We start from the raw sequence: 26,397 nt of genomic DNA, 5'->3' as shown, positions 1-26,397 counted from the left end.
GGGAGAGGAGAATGCGGGCTGAGCCGTCAGCGGTTCGGGAGCGGGTGGAGAGGCCGTCGGGGTGGCTAGGTGGCACGTAGCTGCTGCCTGCGGGACTTCCACACAGCCGGGGGGCCCATGAGTGGCCCCAGGCCCAGCTCACAGCTGCAGCGCAGGACGGGGCGAATGCACGTGAGGCTTGAGGAATTCATGAGGAGTTCTGAACATTTACCGACACGCAGTAACTACGTTTGTGGGGACCGTGTGACACTGCCACCTGTGCCTGCCGCTGTGAACCAGAGCTGGGTGCCGGTCCAGGCGCCATGGCAGACACCTGCCGTTTCTTTGCCCAGGGAGCATGCAAAATCCTCTCCGCTGGCTTTGTTGACACGTGCGCCTCGCTGCTGTCACCCACAGCTGCCTGCTGTGCAGAGCACAGGAGCGGCCCTCCTGGCCCGTGCCCCACCACCCCCCCAGGGTCTCCTGGCCGTTTCCTGCTCTCCATGTGCCCAGAAGGACACGCAGGTCTGAAGACGCCCACCCAGAGGGACCAAGGGCGGCGACCGCGGGGGTCCTGGGCCAGGGGCACAGTGGCCGTCCAGGTCCACTGGCCCCAACAGTCCAGCACCCACTCGCCTTCCGCCCCGCCTCCCGTCCCCCAGCGTCCATGCCCTCATGGGCCACCCGAGCTAGAGAAGCAAATCCAGAACAGGCATTGAAGGTCTTCTGAGGTCGGGACAGCGCTGTCTGCTCCTTGGGGTTTTCCCCAAGGTTTCTACCATGAACTGTTGCTGCTTCCAGAATCAGAAAAATTCCGGATCATTTGCGGGGCTGTGGGACCTAATTATGTGGCACAGAGAAGGAGGAGCGTGCCTCGGTCACTCGCTGCAGCCTCCACGGGACCCGGCTGTGTCAGTGCAGGGGCCACAGGGAAACAGTGCAGTGTGTTCCCCAGCATGGAGGGACCTGCTGGCGTGCGGGGGGGCACCGCAGCCCTTCCCTGGGCAGGCCTGCCCGCCCTGCTGACGCTTTGGCGTCCTAGTCTCAGACCAAGACAAAGCGGGGGCCTCGCCGTGATGACCAAGGACCCTCTGGCCCTGTGGGTAGGACTCTTGAATCTAGAACCCCAGGAGGGTCCCCGCCTCTGGGAGAAACCAAGACCGTCCTCCTGAAGAGCAGCCCGCGTGGCAAGGCCCCTGCCCCTCACTGACTTCTGCGGGGTGGGGGGGGTGGGGGGGGGACTCCCTGACCAGTAAGACTTTGGCTCTGTTTTGGTACCATTTCCCCTTTTGTGGCCCAGGGGACAGTGGAGGGCGGTGTGCCGGCCTCTTACTGACAGCTGTCAGCAGGCTCCAAGTGTTCACAGCCAGCACGGGACAGCACTGGCCCTGGTGAAAAGCAAGCTCGTCCCCGTCACTGGACCACTTCAGAACTCGAGGCTGAGGACCCGCCCCAGCTCAGCCCTGTTGCTGAAAGAGGACAGAAAACCCAGGCGCCTCCAAGGCTCCCTGGGGGTGCGACATGGGCACAAGAGTTCCACTCCTGTCCCAGCAAGGACATGGGACAGGGCTGCTGGGGAGGCCGGAGGCCCATCCCAGGGCTGCCTCTGCCGCCGTGAGGCCTTGAGGAATGTGGTCCTCTCAGAGCCTCCGTCTCCTCTACAGATGGGAATGCAGCCCCGTGGTCTCGGAAGTAGTGGGAGGACACTCCCAGCATGGGGCTGGCCCTTAGTAGGTGCACACAAAGGAATCATGACCTGCTTTTCCTTTTAAGGAGCAGTCTGGGTGATACTGCGCGGCACTCTGCAGTTAGGAGCACACCATCTTCCTCCAGGCGTCTGCTTGGGCCCAGCCTCTGGCAGGACCTTCACAAAGCCACAGCAGAGGAGAGGCGCCCAGGTGGGGGTCAGAGCCACGCGGCCAGTGGGCTCTGGAGCCCCCTGGCCAGCACCTGCCTGGTGAAGGGCCTGGGCGCAGTGGCCCCTGCCGCCTCTGTGGGATCAGGGCCTGAGGGCGTGCCTGCCGCTCACTGGCGTGGAAGGGGTGGGTGTCTGGGCGAGGACTCTGCTCAGCGTGGAGGAAGGCCAAACTGTACTTCTTATTTTCCAAGCGGCCTCCTCTGCCAACTTGGCCTCCCCAGCGCCTGCCGGGATGGAGAGCGGCCGGCCCCCTCCCCCGGCCTTTGTGCTAGCATGAGACGTGCTTTGTTCTGCTGACAAGGCAGTCTGCGCGGAAGGGACCAGGGAAAGGGGGCTGTGCGCCCAGCCCTGGGCACTGGCCTCTGGGAGCAGCAGAGAAAGGGGTTCAGAAGGGAGGTGCTGGGGTCCTGGGGCCCAAGGGGACCTCTGCAAGCCACAAGGGGTGCCTTGAGCAGGGACAAAGGGGCCGAGTCCAGGGGAAGAGTGTTTTCACTAAGTCTTGGGTGGGAAAGGATTACGTAACTGCGAAAGCGTCCAAGCGCCTGGGAGAGGGCCCGGCTCAAGTTCTTTTCTTGGGAAGTTTCTCCAGAGCTGCTTTTGCCTTTTGTGCAGAAAAAAGCTCTAACTTACTGCTTTTCTTTCCTTTCTTGAAGAAAACCCTATATTTAGAGCTCAGTTTAACTTGACTATCACTGAAGTTCTTGATGGTTTAAGGGCAGCTCTAACATAAGAGCTAACATAAGAGGGAGCTGGGGGGATAGCTCAGTTGGTAGAGTGCTTGCTTTGCAAGCACAAGGCCCTGGGTTTGATCCCCAGCACCAAAACAAAAACAGAAGCAAAAATTAAACTGACATAAGAGGCCATAAAATCCCTAGGGAATGTCCCAGGACCCTGTCTACAGAGCACCTTGCGAGGCAGGGGCCACTGCTCCTCTTTAAAGAAGTGGAAACTGAGGCCCCGGGGGCACGCCCTGCTCGAAGCCCCAGGGTTGGGCATGTGCTCTGCGGCCTCAGGGCATCTGTCTGGCAGATGCGCCTGTTCCTGGGTTTCCTCCAGCAGGAAAGGAATTCCAGCAGTGACTGGCTTTCCCAGGGCCAGGGGGACCTGACGTGCCAGCTCTTCAGGCAAAGGGCTCTCCCAGCGGGGGCATGGGAAACCATCCGCCCTGTCTCCACACCCGCCAGAGGTGCCGGCATCTGAAGAACCCACTATGTCCTGCATGGAGGGACGGGCGGACAGGTGCTCCTGCGGCCCGTGACTGTTCCCTTGTCTGAAGCAGGAAGCCTCTGCAGCCCTCCGGCTGCGACACCTGTGACCGGGTGCTGCTGCTCACCATCTGCCCTGCGCTGCACCTCCTCCTAAGAGCCCATCCTCAAGTGCCTTCATCAGCTCTGATTTGTGAACGAAGAAATAAACTCAATGCGCCTGTCATTCAAAGTAGGTGTCCCCACGGTGGTGACTGTAGTCCCAGCCATCCGGGAGGCCGAAGCGGGAGGAAGGGCCTTGAGCCCAGCATTTGGGAGCAGCCTGAACAAAACAGGGAAACCCCATGCCCTTCAGAAAAAGAGGTGGAGAGAGGCGCCCAGGCGTCCCGAGTGCAGGCGTGGAGTCAGCCATACCTGTGTCTGAACCCTAGCTCTGCTAGCTCTGCAAGCACTGCTGGCTTTCCTGAGCCTCAGTTTCCTAATCTGTGGAATGGGCTGAGGCATCCAGAAAGCGGTCCCTCCTGGACGGTGCTACCTGGACTTCAAGGAAGAGCACTGGCTCAGATGACCCCTTCTTTCGGCTGCAGCCTCGGCGCTGTTTCTGGTTTTCTGGGGACGGGACACTGAATGCCTTGAGAACGGGGACTAGGCCCAGTTGCTTTCGATCCTTCCTAGCATCTGGCCTGACACCTGGTCCTCGGGAAGTAACTGCAGCTGTGGCACAGACAGGCAGATTCCTAGAGGGACTCCACGATGTCCTCCCTCGTCCCACATCCTGTGCCCACGATGAGACATCATAGGCCTTAAGCTCCCCTTCAGGGACAGATCGCCCAGGTCAGCCAGGTGACCCATGAGCCCCGCCAGGCAGACTGTGTTCTCCGAAGGTGGCAGACGGGATGTCAAAGGGATCCCCTGTGGTGGGCCCGAAGAGAGAGGCCACGTGCCGAGAAGGCAGGCAGACACCGTGGGGCCCAGCAGCCAGCCAGCAGGCCAGCGGGGTGCACCAGGAGGGACCGAGGACAGCAGTGCACTCCCCAGACGCCAGGCCAGACGCGGCCAGCCGGCACCTGGACGCTGGCCTCCAGGCCCTAACCAGAGCCAGCCAAGCGGCCTGCAGGCTGCCTGCAGGACTGAGGGAATCGTGGGTGTTGCTCAGGGCTGCCGAGCGGGTGTCTGTGGGGCAGGGGGGAAATGAGCGTGGCGGCCGGGCAGCTGGGCAGCAGCGGGCAGAGCCTCGCTCCACTGAAACTGTTGACCCAGCGAGCCCCGTTTTGGAGCTGGAGGTGAGGCTCGGTGGTGCCCAGGGAACAGGTAGCCCGTGTCCTGGGCACTCATTTCCACCCACAACCGAGACTCCGGTCAGTGGGCCAGCATCCCCTGATGGAGGGGGAGGGGCTCAGGAGCCGTCCTGGGAGGCCTGGAGCTGCTCTGCAGTCCCCAGCCTCGGTCCCCGGGGTCCCGTCTGAGCCTGCACATCACCCACCTGGCAGGAAGGGGATGATGCGCTGTTTGGGGTCCTTCTGTCCTCCTTCCATGGGAAATTTGTCCAACATCTGCATCTGAAGGCGAGAGAACACCAAACACTCGAGACCGCCCGTGACACCACGGGGCGCCTCTGCCCAGAGGGCTCGTGGGAAACAGGAGACCCGACACGGCAGCGCGCTCTGCCCGGCTCTTCAGCACCCAGGTGCAGGGAGGGGACTTCAGGCACCGCCCGGCCCAGGAAAGCAGTGCCTTACAGCCACCGCTGCGGACGTGGAGCTCAGACTGCAAGAGCTGCTCCCGGCTTCCCGGAGCTTCCTGCCCTGCGACTTGAAGGAAGTGCAGATGCCACCCTCGGGGGCACCAGGATTTCAGGGACAGGGGGTCGTCCTGCTTCCTAGAGTTGCCAGGTTTTGCCAAGGAGCAAACCATAACAGGATCGGTTAGGTCTTGCCTGTGACGCCATGGCAGCCGCTGGACCCAAGAACTGCCTGGCGGCTCAGCGGACAGCAGGGTGCCTGGCTGTGCTGGCTGTGGGCACAGCAAGGAAGACGGTGGTCTGCAGGAGGCTGAAATGTCAACTGGCCACGGCCAGGAGGTGTAGGAGGCACCAGGAGACAGTGGGGAGGAGAGGGATGGGCACAGACAGCGACGAACCGAGACCTTCCAGTGTCCAACGCATCGGACACTTTCAAGATGCACGTGGAGCACCTCACCGTGTTCAGAAACCAAGGTCTGCCACTTACCCCCAGGGCCTCTGGGGAGAGCCTTGGCCTGGAGGCCTCACTTCAAGTCTGCCATAATGGCTCCACAGGTTGGAGCTGGGCTGTGGCGGTCACTGACGCTGTTCCCACATATTTCTGGTGACTAGGAGGTAGTTTGCACCTCCCCTTCCCCTGGTGCTGGGCCAATCCTGTGCCATCAGAAGGTACATGCAAGCGTGGAGGCTTCTGACTGGCACGTGGTGTGCCACCTTCTATTTCCCTCTGCCAGGGGGATGGCCACACTCCTAAGAATGACTTCTCTGCCAGCTGGGGTCCTGGGGTGAGGGTCCAGAGCCCCCAGCAACCTCTGATGCCACGTTGCAGGAGTGAGGCCCAACAACGTGCCCTGTTGTCTAGTGAGGTTACTTGTTGTAGCAGCAGGTCCTGAGCCATCCTGACTAGTACATGGGTCAAGAAGCCAAAAGAGACAGAGAGGGAGTCCTGAGCCTCCCAAAGGAATGGATGGCAAGTGAAAAGTTTGCCCACCATTGCATTTCAAGGAAAAGGCCAGGCTGCCTCTCAGATCTGTCCCTCTGATAGAATGAAAGCACTCTGGAAAAGTCAGGAAGGAATGAGGATAGCTGCTATGCAGGACTTTTGCAAGGAACAGTGGTTCCCCAGGTGGAAGAGAAAAGAGAAGCCTCATTGAGTATCTCCTCTATGCCAGGCATGAGCTAGGTTCTCAGAAACGCTCAGGGCCGGGTGTAGCTCAGGGGTCGAGTGCGGCCTGGCCCTCGCCAGGCCCCACGTTTGATGCCCACGCCACGTGCACACACGTACGCTCATGGAATCCTCAGGACACTCCAGCATGGACACCAGGGGGCAGGGCCAGAGATGGACGCCCACCCACCTGCCGCCTGCCCCCACCCTTGGTGCTAGGAGACATTATAAAGGAGATGGAGTTTTCTCAGGCTGAGTCCCTGCCCCTACTGAGCCGTTTAATGCAATGCCCCGGAGAGGTGGCAGCCTCAGCGTGGCTGAGATCGCAGGCCTGACCCAGCAGCTGGGCTCAACTCGTCCCTGGCTTTTTTCCTTGTGCTGAGGGCAGAACGCAGGGCCTCGGGCGCATGGTGAGAACACGCCACCAGCCCCGGTGTCTGTGAATTTATTTGTAGCTTTTGATTGTTGGCCCTGTTCTCTTCTGCGTGGGGACAGGGTAACCCTTGGTCCACTGTCCTTCAGAGACTGGTGAGGCCACTCTGGGGCCTGTCTGGAAAAGGCAGGATTCCCCTCGAGCTCAAGAGCTCTTCAGCACCAGCACATAATAGGCACTCAATAAAACGGACAGAACCAGGTGCCAACAGTGGGGAGGCCTGAGCGTGGGGCAGGGTATGGGAATGCTCGCCTTTGTATGTTCGCCTTTGCTGCGAACCTACAACAACTCTAAATGTAAAGTTCATTAATGCTAAAAAATGGCTGCATGGATGACCGCGAAGGAGAGCAGGGGTGGAGCTTCAGGAGACGCTGCCCAGAACCCCATGGCGAGTATTCGGGTTGCTCTCACAGAACGCGACGGTGATCGAGCCGACCCTGCGTGGCTGTCCCCGGGCCTCACACCCGAGTGCATCTGACCTTCACAGCAAGCCTGGGAAACAAGCGCCAGGTCCCAGTCACAGGTGGGGAGGAGGGAGCAGAGGGCGGTGACCTTCCAGGGCACGGAGCGCAGCAGGGTGCCACCGACCCAGCGCCCTGGCCTGAGGCCCATTCTCCTTCCTGAGAGCCCTCTGAGTGGCCTCGGAGTGTCACATGCACACCAACACGGCCAGCGGAGGTCAGTTCTGGGTCCGAGCCTGTGAGCAGGGTGCTGCCATGGCAGAGCCTGGCAGATTCCGGGAGCCGCTTGACTGGTCTCCTTTTCCCTCCCCAGTGGTGTCTGAGGGGACCATGTTGAAGCTCTGGGACTGGCAAACTTCTTTTAAAGAACGGCGGCTCCCACCGCCACCCGCGTGAACCCCTCAGCCGTGGCCGCCCAGGCTGGGTCCTGGAGTCGCCCTCACTCAGCTCTGACCCGCGTCCGCCCCACGTGCAAGGCGGCCACCTGGGTCACGTGCAGGGCTCTGACCAACGCCCGGCGCCTGCTGCCCGGCTGCACGTCCTTGGTCCTCTGCGAGCACTCGGAGCCTCGGTGCCCAGCAGACGTGCCCCCTCGCCCGCTCGTCCCCAGCACGTGGCGCTGACTTACTCGGCAGTAACTTTTGGTAGTTCTGTTCTTTCTAAGTCACGTTGAACACCCACACAGAAGACACACCACTGACCACGCTGAGGGCCGCTCGCCACCCCTCCGGCGCCTCCAGAGCCTCCTCACCCTCCCCGCCTGGAACAGGGCTCCTCCCTCCCTGGCAGCCCTGGGTCCCTTTCCTCTCTACCAGTTGGTTGGCCAAACCAGACCCCTCCGTTGGCCTGAGTCCCCCGTGGCTGGAGCTGGACCGTCCAGTAACGCTTCCTGTGATGATGGTGCTATGGTTTCCAAGTGTCCCCAGAGGCCCATGTGCCGCAGGCCTGGTCCCCCGGCTGGGGTGCTCCTGGGAGGTGGTGGCACCTTTAGGAGGGGCCTGGCGGGAGGCAGTTGGGCCTCTGGGGACGTGCTCTTGAAGGGGATATGGGACCCTGGCTCCTTCCCGCCTCTTTCTTTGCTTCTTGGACACCATAATACGAGCAGTCCTCTTCCACCTGCTCCCGCCATGATGTCCTGTGCCACCTCAGACCCAAGCCACAAGGCCAATAACCACGGTCTGAAGCCCTGAAACCCTAAGCCCAAATACACCTGCCCTCCTCTAAGCTGATCATCTCAGGCATTTTCTCAGAGTGCCCGCGGCCGACCCCCAGGGTGGCTGGCTCTGTGTGCGCCCCAGCTTGGCGGCCATGGCCCAGTGGCTTCTGAGCACGCGAGAGTAGCTCTCGCATCGGAAGAACTGACTTCTAAAACTTTATGTAACTTCAACAACTGGCCTTGCGTGCCTGGCGGCCAGCGTGCACAGCGCAGAGGTGGAGCGCAGTACTCCTGCGCGGCCCGGCCCGCTTCCCGCACCGCCTGTGGATGGGAATGCCCCTGCAGAACTGCTGTTAGGAGGTGACTGAGGGTCAGCTGGAGGGCTGCCTGCTTTGGGCTCAGCGTGTCCTGGTGCACAGGCCTGTGTCTATGCAGAGAACTGTCCCCCTGCACACAGCGGCCTTGAAGAAGTGCCTCAAGACCCCCACGTGGACTCCGGACCTCACTGCCTGCAGCTGCAGGGCCAGAGGCATCCCTGGATAAAGGCCACCCACAGACGTCACCCTTGGCAACAAGAAAACCCACCTCCCTGGCCTCCCTCCCAAAGGAGACTGCTGGAGACCAAGGGAAGGGGTGCTGGCGTGGGTGGGTGGGGGGGCGGAGACCAGGGGGAGGGGTGCTGGAGTGGGCAGGGCACTGGAGACGGGGGAGGGGTGCTGGCATGGGTGGGGGAGCTGGAGACAGGGGGAGGGGTGCTGGCGTGGGCGGGGGAGCTGGAGACAGGGGGAGGGGTGCTGGCATGGGCAGGGCAGCTGGAGACGGGGGAGGGGTGCTGGCGTGGGCGGGGCAGCTGGAGACGGGGGAGGGGTGCTGGCGTGGGTGGGGGAGCTGGAGACAGGGGGAGGGGTGCTGGCGTGGGCGGGGGGCGGCAGGCTGCCAGCTGCCACGTCACGGGTTTCCAGGGAGGAGAGAAAACGCACCAGCACTTTTTCAGAAGACCTCAGCTGGTGGAAGGGAAAATGGCCTCGCTGCCCAAGGCAAACACCCCAGGCTGGCGTGGGGAGCCGCGTGGGTCATGAGTGGCCATCACGGAGCCTGGCCTTGGAGGTCTGCTCTCTCAATATCGCAAAAGCCCTGGGCCCCCAGGAGCTGGAGTGGGGAGTGGAGAAGCGCTGGGGAGCAGGCAGGCTGGCGGGGGTCAGGGGGTCCTGGGCCGGGGCTTTGGAGCGCAGCACAGCCACGTGGTATCTGGGCCCCCTCGGTGACTGGGTGTGCTGTTTGGGGATTCTGACCCCTCGTGGGCTGGTCTAAACGTCAGAGTGCTTGGCGCCCTGCTGGACATGCCACAGGGAGCCCGCGCCCCTCATCCCTCCTCGCAGCACCCAGGCTGGCCTCCCTGTTGGCCCATGCACCCGCTCCTCTGCCTCCCCGCTCCTCGCGGGCACGTGGAAGGAGCCTGGTGTGTATCTGTGCCAAGAACGAATGAATGAAAGGAAGGAGAAACGTGCTTCGCTGGTTTGGTCAGCCATTGCCCAGGAGCAGAGAAACACAAGGAGCCGCACCAAGGCCTGGCTGCGCGTTCAGATGCCAGTGCCCAGGACTGTCACGCCGCTGGCTGTTTCAGGAAGAAAGGATTGCGAAGTGCGTGGAAAGGACCCCTACCGCACCTGCGTGGCTACCGCCATCAGTAAGGCAGGAACTTTCCAGGGGGCAGAGAACGTTCCGCTCGGGTGCACGCAGGCTAGCCGCACACTCACTTCAGAAGGGGACCTGGGGCAGGACAGCGTCGGAGTCTGACCGGAGGAAAGGCGGTTTCTGGATAAGTATGGCCCTGGTGTCCTAGGCTGGTGCTGGCTGGGCTCTCTCTAAGATGCCGCCCAGCCGTGCCAGGCTGCCTGCCAGCCCTGTGCCCGCCCCAAGAGGTGGAAGCAAACACTGTGGGGGCTTCTAGGCAGACAGCCCTCCGAAGGTGCACGTGGCTGCCACTCTCAGGAGTTTGGACGACCAGGCTCTCGAAGGGGAAGGTCAGTCCTGTCTCAACTGGAACAGGAAACAACCCCCTTTGGCTGGATGACCTGGGACGGGCTTCTCGGCCTCTGAGAGGCAGCTGCGCCCTGGGATCTGATGCGTCGCAGAACAGGGGCACTTGTGCGCGCCTGCCCGCTGCCCTGTGGCTCAGCGAGGGCTCAGAGGAGGCTGCAAGGCCTCTCTGGACCCCACAGCAGGGACCCCCCAGCCAGGAGCGCTCCTGCGACAGAGGAGGCTGGTGCTTCTCCCCAGAGCGGGCTCCCCGGCAGGCTGAGGCTCAGGACGCGTCCCACCCGCTCTGCCCCAGGGGATTCCGGAGCTCAGACTCCAGCTGCCCTGCGGGAAGGCCCTTCCCACCAGTGGGGGCAACTCTTCTCCACTGTCAGGGCTGTTCAGGGTTCACCTGCACCAGGAAGCAAGCCTGGTCCCAGGTAAGGTCCCCCTGAGCACCTGGACCTGGCACCAGCTGCGGTCATCCGCTGGTCCCCACTACGCAGAGCCTATAGAAAGCAGAGGCGCAGGGGTCCCCCTGTGCCAGGCCAGGGTCTAGGTCAGCAAATATTTAGCCGCTCGTGTGAGGGAGGCCCTGGCTTTGATGATGGCCATGACCCTGGGGGATACCATGGGCCAGGAGTAACTCAGAGGGCAAAGGTCACATATGAAGGCAAGGTGCCCCCCCCCCCACGTCTGAGGCCTGTTTGCAAAGACTGGGGGGCTGGTCAGAACCACCCTCTGCAGGCAGGACATGACAGGGCGAAGGGCAGCTTGGCCAGGCTCTGCACAGGCAAACCCATGCCTGAGCAGACCCGCAGGCAGTCCTGGCCCGGGGAGGTGGGGGAGGCACTGTTGGTGCCCTGCTGCTTCCTGAGCCTGTGCTTGCCTCTCTGAGCTTCAGTCCCCTACTTGTGACATGAACCCAAGCTGAGCTCACACCTGTGAAGGGGTCTAAGTGAGAGAAACCCTTTATTCCCAGTATGAAGACAGGTGCCTGCACCTCTGGGTGCACAGTGTGGACACCATTACTACTTGGCTCGACCAGACCTTATTTCCACTAGTGCTGCCCTCAGCTCTGTGGCCATCCAATGCCCTGCTTGGATGCCAGCTCCTCACGCCATACTCTGATGAACTCAAAGGAGAGGCCCAGGGAGGCTGCATGACCTGCCCAAGCTAACACAGCTGGGAGAACAAGGGGTGGGCCCGACTGTGCCGAGTGCCCTCATGTGATAAGACATGTGACTGGCTGTCACTAGCAGGGGCAGGCATGACGAGCGGGGTCTGGTTCCTCTAAGGCAAGCAACCAGGACACCAAGTCAGAGGCAGGTCTCCAGGCGGGGCGAGGGGGTCTCACTGCTGACTGAGTCTCCTCACACGAAGGACCTGGGTCATGCTCCAGTGTTTCCGAGTGGCCTCTCTGCAGAGACCACCTGCCCCCACGTCCACTGGGGAGGGGGCCACCTCGGTCTAGGCACATGGGCAAGGTGTGGATTCTAGTTTCAGTCCCTGGGCTGGCCCTGAATGGCCTGATCACGTGACCCCAGACGGGCCAACAAGATTTCTGCGCCAACTGCTGGGGCGTCTCTCTTCCCTGGCACCACTGTGCTGGTCTGCTGGATGAACTGGAGTGACCACCATCCCGCCACGCCTGGCCTGGGCACGAAGAGACCAACGGGGGTCCTCGGGTCGCGCCTCACCTGCAGCCAAGCGCCTGGGTTTCTCAGCCTCGGGTGACGAAGGTGGTGCCGGAACAGCCCACCTTGGTGGGCTCCTGCCATCTGCCCCTGAAACGAGACCTGGCGGCAGGAAGAGGCGGGGTCTGGGCCAAAGCCAGCCCGCCTCATTCCAGAGCCCGGGGTCTCGCCACCCTGGCATGGCCGGCCCCCGCCTGCAGCCGACTCCCCGCACGGCTGCGCCCACCACGACCCTGGCAGCGACGCCGTCAGTGGCAGCCGGAGGTGCCCTGGTGCGCCGCGCCCGCGAGCACCTGGGCACCGCGCCGTCAACACGCCCTCACCGCGCATCGGTGACCCCAGGACCAGGACCGTCACTGACTCCAGAGCATGTTCATCACCTGAGACCCCAGTGCCGACAGGCAGGGTCTCCCCTGCCCCCGGCCTTTAGCAGCTCCCAATCTGCTTCTGGGTCTGGCTTTGCCTCTCTCAGACACAGTCGTCCATTTTAACTCCCAAGCACCTCGGGGTGTAGCCACTGAAGAGAGGCAGTGAGGACCAAAGGCGCCGAGGGCGTGGACTGCTGTCACCCACCAGCCTCAAACCCGAGTCCTACGCACTGGCTGTGTGACCTTGGGCCAACGAGGGACCTTTCTGGGCAGGGTCCATGTGCGTGATGGGATGAGCCAGGTGGATGAGCGGGTCTGGGGATCCAGCACAGGCCCAGAAACGCCAGCTGTTTTACTGCCCCCACACCCACACCCTGTCCCCGAAGAGGACACCCAGGCACGAGGGGTAAGGGGTGCCCGAGGCCACACAGCTCGTGGAGGCTGGGCCTGGCCTCCTGACCGAGTCCTCTGCTTTCTTCATCACCACACGCTGGCCCGTGGCTCCTCCGTGAGCCCAGCCCTGCCCACGCTCTGCGCCAAGTTACTGCTGCCAACACCAGGGCTGGGAGCCAGACGGGAGGGCGGGGGCCATGAGCTCATCCCCGGGTGCTGCGCCCTCGGGGCTGGCCTCCCGCCCGGCCTGGGGAGCAGCCGCGGCCCTGCCTGACCTCACTCTGCCTCCCTGGGCGGGAAGGCTGCTCCCAGGGTGACCAGGACCCTAGGATCCCGTGACTTCCCCACAGCCGCCCATCTGGGACTCCTTAGGCCAGCCCGTCTGCAGCCCAGACTTGGAGGACGGGGCTGCGGTGGGGCCACAGGGCCCGGGCAGCCACTGATGTGACGGCAAATGCCCAACTGCCACCAAGTATGCTGAGCTGGGAGGAAAACCTAAGAATACAGTCGAGTCAGCGCAGGGGGGAGCCGGCGCCCAGGCCCGGGGTCAGGAGCCTGGCCAGCCTTCCCCAGGCGTCGCCAGGCAGCCCACATCCGTGCAGGCTGCCCCGGGGCCTGGCGCTCCCGGGCCTCGGGGTTCACTCCCCCCACAGCCTCCCAGACGGCACCCCGCATCCTCAACACACGTCCTGTTTGTTTTTCTATTTAACTCACGCTTGCAGAGCAGGAGAAATCGCAGTGTCTGACGTGGCTGCCTACGGCTGAATAAAAATGAGCTCGTTCCATCTTAACTAATTAAGCCACTGGCCTCTCAACTGCCTTACGTGATGCCGGATGTCTCGGGTGCCTCCTGAAGGCGCATACATTGCTCAGGGAGCCTGGAGAAACCCGTCAGGAGCACGTCTTTTCTCCCTTCCTTGGCACTAATGGGACATGGGCTCTGAAAATTCTTTATTCCACATTTTCAGGAGCAAGGATGCCTGAGATTAGTACCACCCAAATTTCTGGAGACCCACAGGGTGAAGGGACAGGATGGGGGCGGGCCAGGGGCCATCCTCTGCCACCCAGCACTGCCACCTAAGCCTTGATCATGGCTGCCACCTCTGTCCAGGGCTCAGTCCACACCCAGGGACTCCAAGGTGGAGCAGGGACCCAGGAAAGCCCACTGCTGTGCACAGTGTGGAGCTGAGCCTATGACACACGGCACGCGCTGGCACTTCTGAGAGGTGACTCTGAATTCTCCCTGTGAGTGCAAGCTGGAACTCTGGAGTCTCTGTGTAGCCCTGAGGCTCAGGACGAAGCCAACACCACGGAAGTGGGAATGCAGGAGAGAAGGGCAGGGCAGCTGCGCTGCGGAGACACTTGACGCAGCCGTGCCTGAAGCCCAGGAGGACATGCAGTTACACCAGCCGAAAGCCCTTCTTGCTCACTCTGGCAAATCCGAGCTGGTTCTGCCACTTGGAACAGAGTTTCCTGAGGGATATACAGGAGCAAAGACCTCACCCGCAGTAGAGCGAAAGCTGGGCAAGTGCCCCTGGCCCGTGACCACCCATGCAGACGCTTTCTAAGAGCTCTGTCCCACTCCACCCCAAGGGTAGAGCTCCTCACACCTGCTCCAGGTTCCTTGCCTTCGAGACAGATGGAGCGACTGGCCCAGGGCTCAGGATGGCACTGCCCTCCTGGGCTGGGGGATACTGGGTGCCCTGTGCACGTGGGGTTGGCTCACTGGCTCACCCACTGTCCGTCCATTGCACCCTGGCTGAACAGGCACTGTGCACTAGGCACTGAGTCAGATATCACAGAGGCAGGCTGAGGTCATGTGCCCCTGCCCGTGACCACCGCCATCTAGAAGGGAGACAGGCAGGCAGTCGACACCGAGGAGCCCACGGGCCTCTGGGTGCTGAGCAAGTGGGGCTTGCTGGCTGGGGACAGCAGCCGAGGCTTCCCAGAGGACGCGTGCCCCAAGGAGCTGCCTGAGCCAAGCCCTGGCTTAGGAGGGGCCGAGTGTTCAGGCAAGGAAAGTGCAGAGGCCTGGCATGGGCAGGGAGCAGGGGGCATTTCTGGGGCTGAGAGTGGACGGGCAGAGGCTGAGCCGACCAGAGACAGGGTCGGCTTCAGAACCCAGGGGCCCCAAGAGCCCAGCTACACCGAATGAGCTGAGCTCACCAGCAAATGCCATGAGCATTCAAAACTCAAGTTCAAGATGGTACCACAGGCCACCTGGAAAGGCCCTTCAGACCCCACTGCCTTCTGCACAGTCCACAGGGCTTTTTCTCCGATTTGGAAAATATTAATACAGAAGTCTGAAGCAATGACACACGACTTCCGTGGGGAAGTAACGCGTGGCATTTTAAAGTCTGGGAAATAAAGGTCCAGACTCTAAAGCCATAGTGGGGACTCGGCCAGTGAACCCCTTCCCACCCTGCAGCTCAGCTGGGACCCCGCGTCCTTACCTGCAGGTCAAAGAACTTGCTGTAGCGCCGGTAGATGGCCTCCGTGGAGCCACTGGACCACGTGACGCGGATGATGTAGACCTGGGGGAGGAACAGAGGGTGTGAACAGAGGCCGCCAATGCCGGGGGGCGGGGGGGGTCCCTCTCCGGAGAGCTGCTGCCTTTCTTCGGCTTGCACTGGAGATTGAGCTCGTGGGCACTGGCCACGGAGCCGCACCGCCAGCCCTTTTCCATATTTCACTTAGAGACCGAGTCTCGCCGAGTTGCTAAGTGCCCCACTAATCCGCTGAGGCTGGCTTTGAACTCGCCATACACCTGCCTCGGCCTCCCCAGCGTCTGGGATGACGGGTGTGGTCACCGCGCCCAGCGCAGCAGCCGTCTTGGGATGGGGTTTGGCGGCTCTTCCTCTCTCGTGTCCTCCCGCCCCTCCTCTCCCCGTGGATCTCCAGGTGCCCGCCCCTGGAGCTTGGACTCCTCAGGTTCCAGAACCTGCCCTGTGCCATCCCAGAGAACGATGGCGAGGTCCTGGGTCTTGGGAACCCAGAGGCAGCATGGGGTCAGAGTCTGCAGCCTCCACTGCAGCCTGCCGAGGGCATCTCGAGCCTCAGTCCCCTCGGACCGTGGGGCCAGAGCCGCGGCCAGAGCCGTGCAAAGAATGAGGAGTCAGCTCAGGGGCAGCTGTGGGCTCCTTGCCCCGGCTGGCTCCTTCGCCAGTCACTCCTGGAACTCTGACTTCACCAGGAGGGATCTGAGACACAGCTGCTGGCCATCTTAGACCTGCAGGCAGAGCGTGCCGCATGTCCAGCGCCGAGGACCTAGGCCTGTCACTATCCCCCTCTAGTTCCAGAGTCCCCATGAACTAGGCTGACGGCACAGGCCTCTACCCCTCCCAGGACAGACCTGAGGGTCTGACAGACCCCAGGGCTGTGTTCCCAGCCTTTGTCCTGAGTCACGGCACCCAGGCACCCAGAGAAGACAAAGGGTAGCTGGTTGTGGCAAGTGAGGCGGCAGCTGGAGTTGGGGGCGCCTGGCTGGAGAGCCAGGGCCGAGGCGCCTGTGCACACGTGAGCTGCTCCTGGCTCGCACAGACCACCTGCTGTCGTCAAGCAGTGCCCATGGGGATGGACACAGCCTCCCCGCGTGAGGGTCAGCTGCAGAGGGCTGGAGCCTGGATCTGCGGCGTCACACGAGGCCAGCCTGTCGGGCCGTGGGGAATCTTGAGGAGTGGGCCTGGGGGGAGGGAGTTGGCCCTGGGGTCATGCCCTTGAAGGAATACTGGCCCCAGCCCTTCCTGTCCCTCCGGCCTGTGGGCCCCATGAGGAGGGCCGCCTGCCCCACCTGCTCTCCAGGCTGTGACCCGTCGTCCTGCCACAGGCCCCAAAGCAGGTGGGCTGACCGTGGACCCAAACCTATAAAACTGAGCCCAAACACCCTTCCTCCTGGTAAGCCGGGTTACCTCAGCATCTGTTGGAGGGAGAGGAACCCGACGGACAGACGCGCGTCGGAGAAGGCCACCAACCCGCGGGCTGCGGACGCTGGTTCTCACCCGGGACCAACTGACCTTCTCCAACCAAGAACACGGACACTCCTCCTGGGAGCCTCCCTCCCTACCTCAGCCCCTGCCCAGGAACGGCCTTCGGCTGGAAGGTGGACGTGGGACCCGAGCCGGGCCAGTCACGGCAGAAGCCCAGGCTGACTCAGGCATCTTACCAGCACCTGAGGGGCCTGTCCCACGAGGAACGTGAGGACACGTCTGGCCTTGGTCCGGCTCTGCTTGAGGCTAAGCCTACCCCTGGACTGTCCCCTTCCTGGGCCCTGCCCCTTCTCTTGAAGGTCCTCTGAGGTTCTAGTTGGTTTTCGACCGTCACCCGGCCTTAACCCATGGAGGGGGCAGCAGAGAGCTCCCAGAAGCTTCTAGTCAATGCCGGCACCTTGTCATGGTGTGCGGCGTACAGGGAGGAGGGACATCGTGGGAGGAGCCCAGCGGAGTCTCTGAGTGAGTCCTGCCAAGGATGCCCACGTTCGAAACAGGAAAAGGGACGACAGCTTCGGGGACTGGAGCGGGAGCCCAGGTAGAACTTCGTGGGCTTCACGAAAGAGAGAGTCAGGACAAGATGGGCAGTGGTCTCGAGCGCCAAGCTTGGGGACCCCTCCAAATGCAACGACTTTATCTCAGAGACGCCGGGCCGAGAGGAAGGGACCCCAGCCCAGAGCCCAGAAGCCCCGAGTCACCGCCCGCCTCCCGGGGCCTCCTCAGCTTCCTCACCTGCAAAACCAACCACAGGCGAAGCTCCCCTCGCCATGCAGACCCGAGCAGCCAGGAGGCCTTGGCACCCACGAGCCCGGTGCCCCCCACCTCGCCTCTGCCGAGCTGGCGCACCCTGCCTGCCCTCTCCCCTGCGTGGGCTGCTGTCCCCAGGCAACTGCCCAGGCCTGCTCGGGAGGCGTTTCCTGTTAACCCTGAGCAGCCGCGGACCTCTCTGGATGCCCCGCCCTCCCTCGCCACACCCCCCCAGGGGGACTCTGAATGGCTCCCATCCATTTCTTCATGCGCTCACCTACTCCAGTGCATTGGTTAGGCACCACTGTGTGCCAGCCCTCTGCTCAGATGCACCCAGCCCCTGGAGAGTCGACAGGAGACACGTCAGCAAACCAGCAGGTGCGTGTATCTGGCTGCCACTGTGCCGGGGTCGCAGGCCCGGGTCAGGAGCCTCCGTGGCTGCTGACTGTACCACATTGTTCCTCCACAATGCGCCCGCGCCTGCACTGAATGCATGCAGCCCTTTTCTCACCGCTATTCCTGAAACAACGCAATTTAGTGACGATTCCCATGACGTTTGCGCTGTAGTGGATACCCTAAATAGTCTGGGTGTGATCTAAGTTACACGGGAGGATGGGGCAGGTTCTACGGCGATTATGAGGCTATTTTATATCAGGCACGTGAGTCCCCGCGGATCCCGGTATCCGCGCAGGTCCTGGAACCAGTGCTCCTCTGATACGGGGTGACTGTGATCACGAGACACAACAGTGCTGGGAGGTACCAGAGCCTGCTGATAGGGCGCCAGGGGGTCGGCGCTCGGGAGGGGTGGTCTTGGGGGTGAAGGCCTCCAAACCGAGACCTAAGGGATAAGGAGGGAGGAAAGTGAGGCTGAAGATGTGGAAGGTGGACTTGGCTGGGCCTGTCTCAAGACAGGCAGACCTGTGGGGGGAGGCCAGGGAAATGGCGAGGCTGGGCACATGGCGAGGCTGGATGCTGGGAGGCACGTGGGTCTCGGAGAGGAATTGGGCTTTCATCCTGTTCAAGAGCTTACAGGGGTGGAGGGAGGCAGCCAGTCGACCAGAGCATCTGCGAGGGGCAGGTTCTGGGACCTGCAGACTTGAAAATGGAGGATGCTCCAGCCCCTTGTGTAAACAGGAGCAGTGTTTGCAGAGGACTCACAGGATCCTCCCCCGTGGCCTTTGCGTGTCTCCAGGGAACCTAAACACCTGGCACAACCTGGAGGCATTGCTTGTGGATTCTTCATGCACAGCATGTGGCAAATTCGAGTCGTGTTTTGGAACTTTCTAGATTTTTCCATTTTTTAGCACTTTCTGAGTTGGTTGGCAAAGGATGTGGGGCCTGGCCGTGCATACACGTGCGTTCCTAGGTGTTGATCATGTGCATCTCACACAGTCATGGAAAGGAGGGTGGCAATTCCATGCAGGTAAAACGCGCACTGACCAAATCAGAACAGTGCCGGCTCCATCCAGCTGTGCGTTTCCAGAAACGCCCGTGGGATCCCCCAGCTGTGGGTGGAGGGCGCTCTGGGGGGTGGGGGGCACAGACGGGGCTTTCGCACCCCTAGGGGAGGGTGGACACCGATGGAAGCCAGAGCTGACCGCCCCCTCTGGATGGGCGGCTGAGGCCCAGCCGGGGACAGCACCGAGCCCAGGGCCTGCCCCGGGGCGTCCACACAGCTGCCGACAGGATAAAAAACAAGGAAAACGGTGAAAAGAAAGGTCGTCAAACGTTATGCTCTTTTAATAAACCGACAGAGCAGACACCCTAGAACTCACATGTCCCCGTCCCTTCCTGACCTCTCTGACCCGTGCAGTCTGCACACGCGGTACTGGGACGCCGCGGCAGGCCTAATGGGCTTACTGGCACCAGTCTCTGAACAAAATGTGACAGCTGTGCGCTCAGGCCCAGCCTAAGTCGTTAACGAGAACTGGCCTGTGGCAGGGCCCTGGCACCGCCCGGGGCTTGGGCTGGGGAGATGGCACACACACCAGGCTCCGAGGTCAGCTCTGCTGCGGCAACGATGACCTTCCCCGAGGACTAAGCACAGTAACTAGCGACCCCGGGGCTGTGGTCAGTGCCCGGAAGGCACCAGGAGGCCCTGGCAGTTCCCCCACAGGGGGGCCCCAGGTCTGGCCTGCCTGGCACCCTCCCCTCTTCTGGAAACAGCACCCTGAGGTCCCCTGGGCAACATCGCCTCCCGCCCCTTGTCTTGGTGGCGGGGTGGGCATGTCTCCCAGGCCCTGGTCAACCAGAACACTGGCCGGCACGGGTCAGGACTGGGCGGTTCCAATGGCCCTGGAGGGAGCCCCTCCCCACTGCCCGGCTGGTGAGGAGCTGGACACCAGGAACAAAGAGGTGCCCAGGCGAGGGCCGATCCTTGTGACGCTGTCCGACTCCAGGTCCGGCCCGAGTCACTGGCCGTTCCCTGGCAGGAGCAAGACCATCTTCCATGGAGTGGGTGCAATCTGGGTGACACCCCCAGGTCCACGTGTTGAAGTTTGGTGCCCAGGTTGTTGGTGGTGGGAGGCACTGTGGGCCTTTAAGGGGCGGGGCCTAGCAGGAGGGTGGGTTGCTGGGGACATGCCCCCCAGGACTGTCCAGCTGGGTCTCTGGGTCTCCCTCTTGGCTTCCTGGCTCAAGACTCCACTGTGTGGCCCACCATGGCCACACGCAACCCCCTGAGGCCCTGAGTAGCGGGCTGCAGCCTTGAACTTGAGCCTCTGAAGCTGTGGGCCGGACGCGCCACTTCTCGTCACCAGTTCAGGCGCCTCGCCTTCTAACCGACGGCCCGCACCCAGCACCCCTCCTCCTGAACCAGTCAAGAATCTGCTGTGACCTGCGACCTGACCATCCTGACACGCCAGGCCCTAGCATTTGGATTAGAACCCAAGTCCAGTGGCGCGCCGGGCAGGTGTTAGGGAGGGTCAGCGACCTTCTCAGCAGCTGTTCACGACGACCCGAAGGCAGGAACACCAGGTGTCCCTGTGCAAGGGCTCCGGGAGCCGGGGCCCCGGGAGAGGTGGTCCAGCCACAAAGCCTGTCAGCCCAGGAGCGGGTTCCTCGCCGCCACAGTGGGTTCCTTGCCAAGGGCGAGTCGGGCCCCTTTATCTCCTCCCATCCTCCTGGTCCTTCCGCCGCCTGCTGTCTTGGCCCCATGGGGTGACAGGACGAGAAAGCCCTCACCAGACACCCCTTGTTCTGAGACTTTCCAGCCTCCAGTGACATAAGCCAACAGACCTTGTTCGTTATAAATTGACCAGTCTCTGGTATCCTGTTACAGCAGCACAAAATGGACCGGGACACACGGATGAAGACGTGCAGCGCACGCACGCAGTGGACACTGGGCAGCCCTGGGGAGGAGCTGACACACCCTGGATGGACCCCCACAGTGCCGTGTCTGCTGAGCGGAGCCAGTCACAACAGAGCAGGCCTGCGGGACAGGGGAGGCGGAGCATGGACAAGTCAGACGGCGGTCGCCAGGGAAGTGGAACACGGAGCTGCTGTTCACCGGGGACAGGGTTTCAGTTTAGCAAGGGGAAGCCTGTGGAGATGGACCCGCGGCACCTGCGTGACAAAGTGACACGCACTTGAGAGTGGCAGGCAGGGTGAGTTCCTGTGTCGCCACAATGTGACACCACATATTTCACCAGCAGATTTCCTGCACAGATTCACTATTCCACGTCATGGAAGCGACCCTAAAATGCTGTCCCCTCAGGACACGTGTGACCTCTGGGGAGGGCCCTCCCTCCAGAAAGCATTTTAGAAATCTCTAAACTCAAAGTAAACCCGATGACAAGACGGGCAACAGACGTGAGCAGACCCTCCCCAGTGGGACCCTGGGTGGCAGGGCCGCCCAGGGCAGGATGCCACGAGGAGAAGCCAACACTGCCACGGTTTGGAAAGCCACCCTCCAAAGGCCCATTGCCACAGCTTGGTGCCAGCCTGCGTTGATAGCGGAGGTGGCGGGCTCTTCAGGAGGGGCCCTGGAAGGAAATGAGGTCACTGAGAGCGCGCCTTTGAGGAGCAGACTGGGACCCAGTCCTTCCCGTGTTCTCTCCCTCTTGTCTGCAGCGGGTCATTAATTCCACCATGACGTGCTGCCTCACCTCAGACCCAGAGCAACAGAGCCAACCAAACATGGACTGGAACCTCTGAAACTGTGAGCCACAATGAACCTTTCCTTCTTGTAGGTTTCTTATCTCAGGCATTTTCTCACAGTAACGGAAACCTGACTAACACAACTATGCATCTGTTAACGTGGCTACCATAAAAAATGCTGCCAATAACAAGTGCTGACAAAAATGTGCAGCAACTGGGACTCTTACGCTACTGCTGGGAAAGCAAAATGGCAGAGTAGCTCTGCAAAGACCCTCAGGGGATTGTGAACCACTGGGTAAACCACTGGAAAACAAGGCAGTCCCACGATGTTGACGTGCTACCCCAGGCCTACTTTCCTAGCACAGGGAAAACGTGTAACCTGGTACAACTGATCAAACCTAGCGCTACCCACAGAGGGACAAGCAGACGCTGTATGGCCCTTGAGGTGATGCCCACAGCCATGCAAAATCTGACTGCTGCCAAAAACACTTAACCTGAATCTCGAGCTCCGTGACCCACGTTTCACCGTTCCGGAAATGTAGGGACAAGTTAAGTGACACCTCACAGAAACATCAGGTGAGCCCAGAACACGGGGCTCCACAATTCAGGGAACAGGGCGCAGCTCAAACGCTGCTCCTTGCGGGGCCTCTGCCACACGGCCCCGCGGCAGCCGGTCGCCGCGCAGCCCAGCACGTCTACTGTCCTCGCCTGAGAGCTGGCTTCCCAGGGGTCCCAGGTTCCACGAGGGCGGGCCCCGCTTGTCTTGCCCCCCGGCTGCTGTTCGCCAGTGAAGGGCACAGCGGAACACAGACAGCAATGCAGACAGACGCGTCCCCCAGGCGCCCCGCCCCCTGGCTCCCCGCCGTCCCCCGCTCTGCTTCACCAGTCGGCAAACCCCTGGTCCCGGCTCCCACACTGAGCGGTCCTGGGGAGCAGCAGGGACCTCCCCCTCGGGGGTGTGGAAGCAGAGGCCGCGCTGCAGAAATCACTAGAACGAGGCTGGAAGATGGCAAAGCACTGTGTTCGGGGACGGAGGGGGTGCGGTGATGACGGCCGTATTACTGGTGCCACGTGAACCCCACCAGAACACCAGGGCGCTGCCTGCAGAGCCAGAGAACCAGCCCTGACCTTGACAGGGAAAAGGCTCTGGGCCCAGAGAGCACCATCCCGACCCCTAACAGCCTGGGGCAGCGGGCACGGGCCAGACAGGCTGCTGCCACCCGCCACCCGGCTCAGGGCCAAGGTGCCAGAGGCAGGCTGGAGAGGGGCCTTGCCACAGCGCCGGGAGAACTGCAGGATGGAGCAGGCCCCTGCGCCTCCTCTCGAGCCGAAGTCGACTCCAGAGCAGTCAGAGACGGACGCGCAAGACCTGAAACTCCTGGCGGAGCCCAGGGAAGCACTTGGGACCCGGGCTCATACGGCTTCCGGAACAGGACGGAGCAGCAGGGCCACGGCCAATGGAAAGCTCCTGGCCAGCAAGGGGACGACGGGCAGGGTGAAGAGCCAGCCCACGGGAGGCACCGAGGCTGGCGAGGAGGGTGGACCCCAGAACACGCAAGGAACGCAGGCACACCCCGGAAGATCTCAGACAGCTCCACACACGGCAAAGGACCGAACAGTCCCCAGCAGAGGAAGGAAGAACGGCCAAGAAGCTATGAGAAAGCACTCAGTGTCGCTCACCATCTGGGAACGCAAATCCAAACTGCACCAGGGGCTGGGGTGGCGGCCCAGTGGCGGAGTGCTTGCCTGGCCCGTGTGAGGCCCTGGGTTCGATGCTCAGCACTGCATATAGATAAATAAAGTCAAGTCCATGGACGACCAAAAAACCAAACTGCACTGAGCCCAGCTCTCTGCACTCAGAATGGCAGTCTTGGAAAACAGCAAGCAAACAGCACCAGCACGCCGGCGAAGGCGGGAAGGAGCCCTCAACAACAGCCGTGGGATCGCAGACAGCTACGGCCGCTGCGGGAAGAGCGGGCGAGCTCCTCAAAACACTAAAGGAGAACCAGCGGCGACCCAGCTTAGCTGGGGGTCAGGGCAGCACACCCCAGAGCCCCTGGCACCAGCAACTCGCAGCCCAGCGCCCTGGCCAAGTCACGGCGTGAGCCAAGGTGCCCACCAATATGTAAGTGGACAAGGAAAATACAGACACGAAGGAGCGTTATTCAGACATGAAGAAGAACGAGCTAAGCTGGGCGCAGTGGCGCACGCCTGTAATCCCAGGGGCTTGGGAGGCTGAGGCAGGAGGGTCATGAGTTCAAAGCCAGCCTCAGCAATTTAGGGAGGCCTTGACTCAAAATCAAGAACAAAAAGGGCTGGGCATGTGGCTCAGTGGGTAAGCACCCCTGGGTTCAATCCCTGGTACAAAAACAAAACTAACAGGAAGGAGGAGGACCCGGGCACAGTGCACTCCTGCAGTCTCAGCCGAGGTGGAAGCGCTGCGGGTTCAAGGCCAGCCTGGGAAACTCAGCAAGACCCTGTCTCAACACAAAATTTTACAGGGCTGGGGATGGAGTGTGGAGGAAGGAAGAGCACTTGCCCAGCATGTGTGGGGCCTGGGATCCATCCCTGGTTCCAAAAAAAAAAAAACAGGGAAGGAGACGGAGAGAGAACAAAATTGGGTCACGTGCAGGAAAGTGGGGGAACCCAAGAGCACTGTGTTGCGCAAACGAGCCTGACTCGGGGCCGTGTGGCAAGTGTCCCCCATGTGTGGACTCGGGGCAGAGATGATCTGAAGGTGGCAGGAGGGAGGGAGGGGGCGGCGGGCTGTGGCGGAAGCACATGTGGTGCCTCAGCTGCAGCGAGGCCCTTAGTCTGTGCTACTGAAGTGCTCGCGGAAAGTGGCCCTGGGGGACCAGGAAGGGGACATGTCTGGGGTGAGCCACGGCTCCCGAGCGCTGCGAGGACTGAGCTGAGGTCGGGAATGAACAGGGGCACGCGTGGGATCCAGAGGTCACGAGCTCTGACCGACCAAATGACCGCGTGTGCAGGGCTGCGGGTCCCGGGCTGGCGGGAACACGCAGGGCTGCACACCTCGACCGTGCTGCCTTTCGTATTTCTGGAGTCTTGACGGTGCAGTGGCTCCTCCGCCCACCCTAGGTCTCCCCAGCACGCCCTCCGACCCACCCGCCCTGCCAGGCCTCGCCTGTGTGGCTGTCCGCCCCCTCATGACACGCAGCTGCCTGGCCGCAGCTCCCTGGACCGCCCAGCGTCACGAGGGCGTTGGACCGTACATCGCTAGCCTGGGAAAAGGTCCAAATTCCCAATCTCCAGAGTGATTTAAAGCCAAATGGCAAGTCAAACGGTCCTGAGTCAGGAAGAGCCCGTTTCTAACCAGAAAGAAGGACGTCACCTCCTGGGACTGGAAGAGCCTGTCCAGGGACATCTTTCACGGAGTCCAGCCGCTTATCGCCGATGCCCTGGCTCAGGCCCTGGGCCTGGTTCAGTTGAGGGCAGAGGGAGCCCCAGCGTGGGTGGGCACAGCAGGGTGCAGGAGGACGGTCCAAGCTCAGGGACCTGGGCGAGACCACCTCCTGGCGCCTCCACGTGCTCTGAAGGACGGCCTGGGGCGCTGTCCTGCCACCCTCGGGCTATCCTAAGACTGAGCGAGGACTTTCTGCGAAGCTCCAGAAATGGAAGACACGCTGGTTAGAATCTCTGCTCACGCTGGGACTCGAGGGAGCACGCTCTGTGGCTTGTCCTGTCCTCACCTCCTGTGGCAGGTCCAGCCCCGGCCAGTGCGCCGAGGTCCCCATGAAACACCCAGGAATGTGGGCCCCATTTCCAAACGTCAGCCAAGGAGTCAGTTCTGCCATGAATAAAGACGGAAGCCAGAATCAGGCCAAGTGGCCGTTGAGACAGGAGTGCCGGCCTGGGCAAAGCCAGGGGCAGCGAGAGGCCTCTGTGAGCCCCAGAGCCCCGGGGGACGGACAGCCTTGCTCCTGCCACCCACTAACCCAGACCTCTGCATGTGGCCATGGCTCTCACAAAGGCCCAGAGCCCCGTGGACAGGCCGCCCGCCAGGATGATGTGAAACAGCTGGGCCTGGCCTCAGCACACAGTGAGCTCACAGGTTTCCACGGTGTGGACCAGCACGCCAGGAGGGGCTTCCGCCCTGCTGACCAAGTCTGCGGTCACTCGCCTTGCAGACCTCTCTGGCAGGATTCCTAGTCTCAGAGGCTGCTTCAGAGTCACCTGGTGGGGCTATCACACTTGGGGTGCACTGGCCAGTCCGACTGGGGGGACGGGGCCTCCCGCACTGTGTCTCCTGGGTGAAGAGGGAGCGGGCCTTGGGCGGAGGAGTCTGGCACTGGCTCCTTCCTGCCCCGGATCCCCTCTCCGGGTGGCCCAGCCAGGGGTACTCGCTTGCCATCTATGGCGGGTGGCTGAAGTTCCCCTTTAAGAGCGACCCAAGTCAAAACGTGAGTCAGCGTGGAGAACAGAGCCGCGTCCAGAAGGAGGGAATCGGGCCGGCTCGGGGGCAGAGCGCTTGCCTAGCCTGCGTGAGGCACTGGGTCCGATTCTCGGCCCCACATGCCAATAAATACATAAAGGTTCATCAATAACCAATAAAAATATTAAAAAAAAAAGGAACAAGAGACTCCGAGAGCCCTAGAATCCCGTGGCCGTGATGGTGCCGTCAGGGCCAACAGGACAGGGGCCTTCGGGGCCTGCCTCGCCCCGCCCTCTCTGCAGCTGTGGGTCAGGGCAACCGGCCACACACTGCTCAGGCACGGCCCTCCCCTGGCTCCAGAGTGCTGGTGGCAGTGACCTGGGTGACAGCAGAGACGCCTGAGGAGAGGGCACGGGTGGGCTGGGGGCCACCGGCAGTGGCTCTGAGGCATCAGCAGGCCTGCCGTGGAGGGCACCCGGGCCAGGCCGCGGAGCGCCCGCATCCCCGATCTGGATCCACCCTGCGGTGACTTGGGCCTGCCCTCGGCTGCGGACACTCTTCTACTTTTGCGACGGTGTCTGAAGCTGCTTGCGAGTTCCTCATGCCCTCTGGGCCTCTGGCCCGAGGACTTGCCCAGA

General features: G+C 62.0%; 1 protein-coding gene across 1 annotated transcript in view; it reads right to left on the bottom strand.

Moving 5' to 3' along the window:
• The window catches only part of SH3PXD2B (SH3 and PX domains 2B), an 82,457-nt gene that overhangs the window by 38,304 nt on the left and 17,756 nt on the right, over positions 1–26,397 (bottom strand). The window contains exons 2-3 of the mRNA XM_079145399.1: positions 14,989–15,069; positions 4,586–4,661 (exon numbers count right to left, since the gene is read on the bottom strand). Of these exons, the coding sequence (XP_079001525.1) occupies positions 4,586–4,661; positions 14,989–15,069 (157 nt within the window). The remainder of the gene's footprint in view (positions 1–4,585; positions 4,662–14,988; positions 15,070–26,397) is intronic.

Source organism: Sciurus vulgaris, assembly GCF_902686455.1.
Source record: "Sciurus vulgaris genome assembly, chromosome: 6".
Lineage (NCBI taxonomy): Eukaryota > Metazoa > Chordata > Mammalia > Rodentia > Sciuridae > Sciurus > Sciurus vulgaris.
The sequence above is the reverse complement of the archived record's forward strand: the minus strand, read 5'-3'. Positions and strand labels throughout refer to the sequence as shown.